The sequence below is a fragment of the Copidosoma floridanum genome, unplaced genomic scaffold (assembly GCF_036245765.1).
Source record: "Copidosoma floridanum isolate Cflo_tuat_1 unplaced genomic scaffold, Cflo_Japanese_pri ptg000016l, whole genome shotgun sequence".
NCBI classification, from domain to species: Eukaryota; Metazoa; Arthropoda; class Insecta; order Hymenoptera; family Encyrtidae; genus Copidosoma; species Copidosoma floridanum.
The window spans coordinates 9,059,119-9,065,340 of NW_028321893.1; the positions used below are offsets into that span (position 1 = coordinate 9,059,119).

The 6,222-nt window shown below is 31.8% G+C and overlaps 1 protein-coding gene across 3 annotated transcripts in view; it reads left to right on the forward strand.

Moving 5' to 3' along the window:
- The window catches only part of LOC106641666 (uncharacterized), a 180,643-nt gene extending 175,785 nt beyond the window's left edge, over positions 1–4,858 (forward strand). For all 3 annotated transcript variants that reach the window (XM_089592317.1, XM_089592315.1, XM_014356163.3), the window contains exon 4: positions 3,779–4,858. In XM_089592317.1, coding sequence (XP_089448443.1) covers positions 3,779–3,806 — 28 coding nt within the window. In that variant the 3' untranslated portion in view covers positions 3,807–4,858. The remainder of the gene's footprint in view (positions 1–3,778) is intronic.
- The last annotated feature ends 1,364 nt before the right edge of the window (positions 4,859–6,222 follow it).

Genomic DNA, 6,222 nt, shown 5'->3' on the forward strand with positions numbered 1-6,222 from the left:
GTATTTTTATTTTACGTTATCTTCATTTTACATTACATTTACTAGTGGGGTTTCTGTTCCACTGATAAAAGTAATAAAAAAGATTTTTTAGTTCATCTCGCCAACAGTAGAATTATTTTCAGTCGCTATATAACACGTTCATCGTCAATGACGGTCAGTTTTTATGTTTGCTTCTTATAATTATTTATAGCTTGATTACGTGTTAAGTATCATATAATATTTTTTTTAATGTGACAGCTAAAATTTCTTTAATAATAAAAAACGAAACCGTTCGTTACCGAAGGTTTATATTAACCTATACAAAAGCACCAATACTTAATTTAAAATATCTCCTGAACGAATATGTTGAACTGTATATTTTAAATCATTATATACTTTAAAACCTAAAATGTACTTCTGTAAAATTTTTGTAAGATTAAAAAAAAAAATTATTTATGCCTGATCCACCTAAGTGACCCCAAAAGTCGAGAAAATTATAGCTTATACTGATTTTTGACATTCAAGACCTTTTTCTTTATATTCAAAGAATTAAAGAATGTTAGGCAGTACATATAACAGGATACGACAAATATCTTTATCTCTTCCGACCATTGCGAAGAAGTAAACTCCATACAAAACCAATACTGTAATTATTTTAGATTTTAGGAAAAATATGATGTTTTCACAATCAGAAGACTTAAATGTTTTATTAGATTGCAAATTTTTTAATTTTGTAGGGAAGTAAATGTGGATAAAAAACCACACTAAATTTAATTAGCATGTATTACGAGAAATATAATAGAAATATTGTTAAAAATACCAAGACATAGTTTCCACTTTTATTACAAGTTTTTTTGATTAATTTTCTATCGTAAAATTGGCAAATTCAACATTAGATTTATAATCGGTGACCCTTAAAACATACGTATGTCAAAAACTGTGTAAATCGAACAATTTTTCAAAAATTTGTCCAAAATTTTGGATCTACCACTATAAAATTGGTGAATCTAAGCTCTGATTCTAAGTCAGTGACTCCAAAAACCTCTGCATACCAAGTTTTGTATGAATGAGTTACCTTTAACAATGTGTTATGTGCCCAGAGTCGTTCGATTATCAAAGTTTGCTCTATGTATACCTAAAAGACACAAACACAAAAGCGTTACACGTCTTAGGAACTCAGATTCTCACAGATAATCATCCTATAAGCAGAAAAAGCCCGATATCGTTAATTTTGTTTCAAAGATTGTCGAACGCACGACTTTTTTCGCTTCTCAGTACAATACTCTGCGCTTTCATCAAATCTTCCAATTACTATAAAATAACTTTCTACTATCTACGCTCATTTCGTCTCTAATGTCACGCTTTTGAGTATGATTTCGTTTAAAAAATTACCATTCGCATTGAAAAAGCAAAAGTCATTTAAAAATACTACAGTTATTGAATGCGAAGGAATAAATTGTCAATCTACAAGTTGATTTATGATTTCTTCGGACCTAATATGTCAGACTGCGGTGGATAGTCATTAACTACTAATAAGATGACTAGTTACATGTAAGAAAAACATTTACTGATTCTTTTAGATAAATTAAATTATGTCTGTTACTTGGCTTTGTTTGTTAGTTTTTATTACAATATGGCGTACAGTATTTTAGTAACATTTGAGTAATGATTAATGTACTAATATTCCGCAGATAGATGGAATCTCTTGCAGTGATACTCAGTTCAGTGTTAAAATTTTACCAATCAGAAAAATGTACGAGGTGTGATCAAAAAGTAAGGTGACTTTTTAAACTGCACGCGCTCTTTACACTATAAGTTAAAATTTTTTTTTTTATTATGTTGGTACACTAGTCACGATCATATGTTCATAGTTTTGACTATATAGCATGTGTTTTTTTTATGTGAGAGACTTAAAGGTTAGACTCGTGTTTGCGTACTCGGCGATTTCTTTTGGTTGAAAATAATGAAGCAAAGAGTTTGCATTAATTTTTGTGTAAAAAATGGTATGAAGGACTCAAAAACTCTTGAAATGTTGACAGTGGCCTACGGTGAGTCAACTATGAGCAAAAAAAATGTTTATAAGTGGTAAAAGTTATTCCAAGAGAGCCGAGAAAATGTTAATGATGAACTTCGCTCTGGGCGACCCAGTACGTCAAACACCGACGAAATTATTCAGAATGTGAAAAAAATGGTGCTAAAAGATCGTTGAATCACGAATAAGGATTAAGGACATATCGTTTGGCTCATGCCAATCAGTTTTGATGGATGTTGTGGGTATAAGACGTGTATCCGCAAAAACCATGATAATGCACCTGCGCACAAGTCGTTATTAGTTAGTATTTTTTTGGCCAAAAACCGTACTTCCATCATGTCTCAGCCACCATATTCACCAGACTTAGCCCCCAGCGACTTTTTTCTCTTCCCAAAATTGGAAAAGCCCATGAAAGGACGAAGATTTGCCACGATTTAGGAGATTAAGGCTACATCGATGGAGGAGCTCAAAGCAATACCCAAAATAGCATTTCAGAAGTGTTTTAACGACTGGAAAAAGCGTTGGCACAAGTGCATTTTATCTGAGGGGGATTATTTTGAAGGGGATAACATAGTTTTAGATGAATAGATAAATATTTTTTTATAGAAATAAAAAGTCACCTTACTTTTTGATCACACCTCGTATAGAATAATTACTTTATCTTTCCATTTTCCATAATCTTAGCGTAACGTTATTCTTTTAGTTTATATATACTACAACAACATAAGCTATATTAACAATGTTTTCTACTTATGATGTAGGTTCGACGAACCCAAGATTGTAAAACTAGTAATTACCTTAGACTTACAAATTAATTGTTTAAGTTATGCTCAAAGATTATACAATACATCATTTTAGTTTATGGCAGATCTAACTCATGAAAAAAACCAGCCGTGAGAGGTCTACGGACCCCTGGTAGAAATGAAGTTCCATTTGCTTTTTTGTAGACGTTGGCTATATACAGTAATAATTTATAAGATAAAATATTAAGTTAATAATGTAAACAATTTATAATAATACATTTTTATCATATATAAAATAAATGACGAAAGCTTACAGCAACATTTTTTTTGGTAAAAAAAGAACACATTTTGAAAAGTCACTCAACCAAATATATCAGTGATTTGGTTATACATATTAGATTCGTGTGCAGTAATAAACTTTGTTTAGTTTTAGCACACGTCCTACGGGATCAGAAAAAAAAAAACATGAATTGTGACTGTGTCAACACAAAAACTCATTTACTTTTGTATACTGGCACTTAAGTTTGTAATAACACTTCAAAGTTTCACTTAAAAAAATTAGTTAAAAAAAAACTAATAACTTTTTTATAATTTTACGAATAGCTTTTTATTATGTAATGTTATACCTATGTTTACTTACGCTTACTTTCACATTGACATGGTAGTTTTTTTCTACACTGATCGAAAGTTTTTTAGTATCAAAAAATTATTTTTCGAACTTTGTTACCATGAGTGTGTTATAAACAATAAATAACAAACTATTTAAAGTGCTTATTTTGTAGAAAATGTCATAACAAAACGATTCATGGTCGTAAAATTTCTTTACGAGCAATAGAAGCGGACACAAATATAATAAACTAAATAAAAAATAACAATTATCATATATTTTCAAACAAATAAATGAAGTCAACTTCTGATTTAGACAAAACTATTTGTCCCGTATTTCTAGAGAAATTCTGTAGAGAAATAACCAATTTTTTGTCTACTGAAGAACATAAAAATAAATCGTACTTTTTGTTTTCAGGCAATGGACTAAACAGCCACTTTTATAGCCAGTGCAATCTGTACAATAGCGTGGGATACGGAGAGCGGGGAGAGACTACTACGTTATATGTTGAGTCAAGCAATACGTTTACACTTACAGTGGCTGCTGTAAATGTCTAGGTATACGCTGTTTACACGTGGCAAAGGGACTGCGGGGAGGAGCTAGTAGCCGAGTATAACCGAAGAAAGACAAACAAAAGAGAGCCGTCAAGTCCTACGGTGCGTGCTTAGGAAGAGAGAGAGAGCTGCGTGTGGCAATGTACATAGCTCTATACGCGGCTGTGTTACCATAGCGGGGTCGGAAAAAAGTCTTGTGACACTTTTTTTGGTCCATTCCCCATTCTCTTAAAACTCATAACGCGAGAAAAGGAACTTCGTTCAAAAAAACCAGTAGAACGTGTCACAGGCCATGCGCTTGAAACGAAGTCACTGTCGTATGCAGCATTGTCATGATTAATCATTAACGTGCTCGGCTCTCCTTCTCTCTACCCACCCCTCCTTTCACTGTTATATAGTCAACCAAAACTTCTCTTTTTATGCACCTTGATTATTTAATTTCCCTGTAGGAAATCTGTAAAAGTTATTATTTTCAATCTATCTTGATGTACCATTTATCGTAACGCTTTGTTGTCACGTTAAATTTTTTCTTGTATGAATCCCCGCGCTGAACCAGGCGTTAAGAATTTCGTTCCAATAAATTTTAATCAAACAGCACTAGTCAATTATCTTTTAAGTCCACGTGTTTAGAATTAACATATTGATTAAGTCTAGAATTCAAGTAATTGTGAGCACATAAGCATGTGTGGTTAACTGAACCTAGGTTTTGGAAAATACATAACGTTAGTTTATATATTTAAAAAAAAATTTGTTTCTTTTACTAACTTATTTAAAATATAATGCTACAAAAACTGTTGCTCATTCGTATACTAATCAAATACAACTATACTTTTTAATGACACAAATTGTTAACTTTCAAGCATGTAAGCAATTGAACGTGGGTGGTATCATCACTTCCACACGTAGCTGTGACAGTATATTTAATGGAAGAAGAACTACAGAAGATACCAAATTAAGGTAAAGTAGTTTCAATAGTTTGAGTTGATTAGATAATATAAAAAGTAGGATTGCCAACTTGGGTTGATGTAAAGATTTTGGAAAAAGCCAACAAAAGTTATGTTTTACAGGGCTTAACTATTTTGTGATGTGAAAGTATCGAGGATACAGTTGTGTGACTAGTAATAAAAAAATTATAAAAGCATGATTTGATGTAATGTTAATGACTAAAGAAATGTGAATACAAATTTCTTTGAAAAGCAGTGGGGGACCTATGTCATTTTATGTTGTATTAAAATGAAAAATACTACAACATTCTGTATTTATTTTATGTTTTAATATTATTCTTATACACAACTGTGTTAGATTCTGACACGTACGCAAATTCATTTAGACATTCATACTTAGCATTCTACTTGAAGGTAGACATCATTTAAATCTTTGCTTACTTTAAATGCAACGTTAGTGTATCTGCCAATTATGCGAACATCGACAAAGCTATCATGGTCATTTTTGGTCTCATCTAAAACCTAATTTCACTTTTCTACAATTCTCTTAGTATTTCACGTTTATCGCTCATGGATTTAGGTCTCATGAAAATTTTCTTGGTAAAATCTGCATGCCATAAGCGAAAAATTGTTTTTCTTAAAGATCCTTTTGGTTTTTTCAGCGTGACTGCTAAATTTGTACCTAGGTTGTGCCCATCCTATATTTGCGCTCGTTAAAAGCAGATTTTTAAACAACGATTGCTGAAAATTTGTAACGTTGACTTCTCGATTTTTTTATAGAAATCAAAAGACAAATACTTGAAAGGTACTCTTCTCAGACTCCAGCTAAATCTGTTTACTTAATAAATTAACGGGGAAACTACGAAACTTCCTTAAATGAAAAATAATTTTTTACGACGCATAGTAAAATAACGCCGTAGCCTATGCTACTAAGCCATCATGGTCCTAATAGTACAGCATTTCTAACTATCTGATCCTACCTCAATTTTGGCGCATCATTACGAGCTTTCTCCTACACATACTTTCCTCTTTATCTTCATACAGATAATTTCCGATTTTGCCAATCAACTTATACTGTAAACAGACAAAAAATATACACGTATGTAAGTGGACTTAAGTAATCTTAGCAGAGGAGGGGAGGAAAGTAAAAAAAAACGGAGATTGATCGTAGTACTTCTTCCTAGTAAGTGGATGATAACGCAAAGGCCTGTCACGAGTTCTAGTAGAAAAAAATTTTTGACTGCATTATACTCCCTTTACTTATCAAACACATGTGTAGTACTTTAAAAATCTTACTTAATCTGACATGTTTATTTCTTTTTTAACATTAGCACTGCTGAAGTAGCCCATTTACTAATTACAA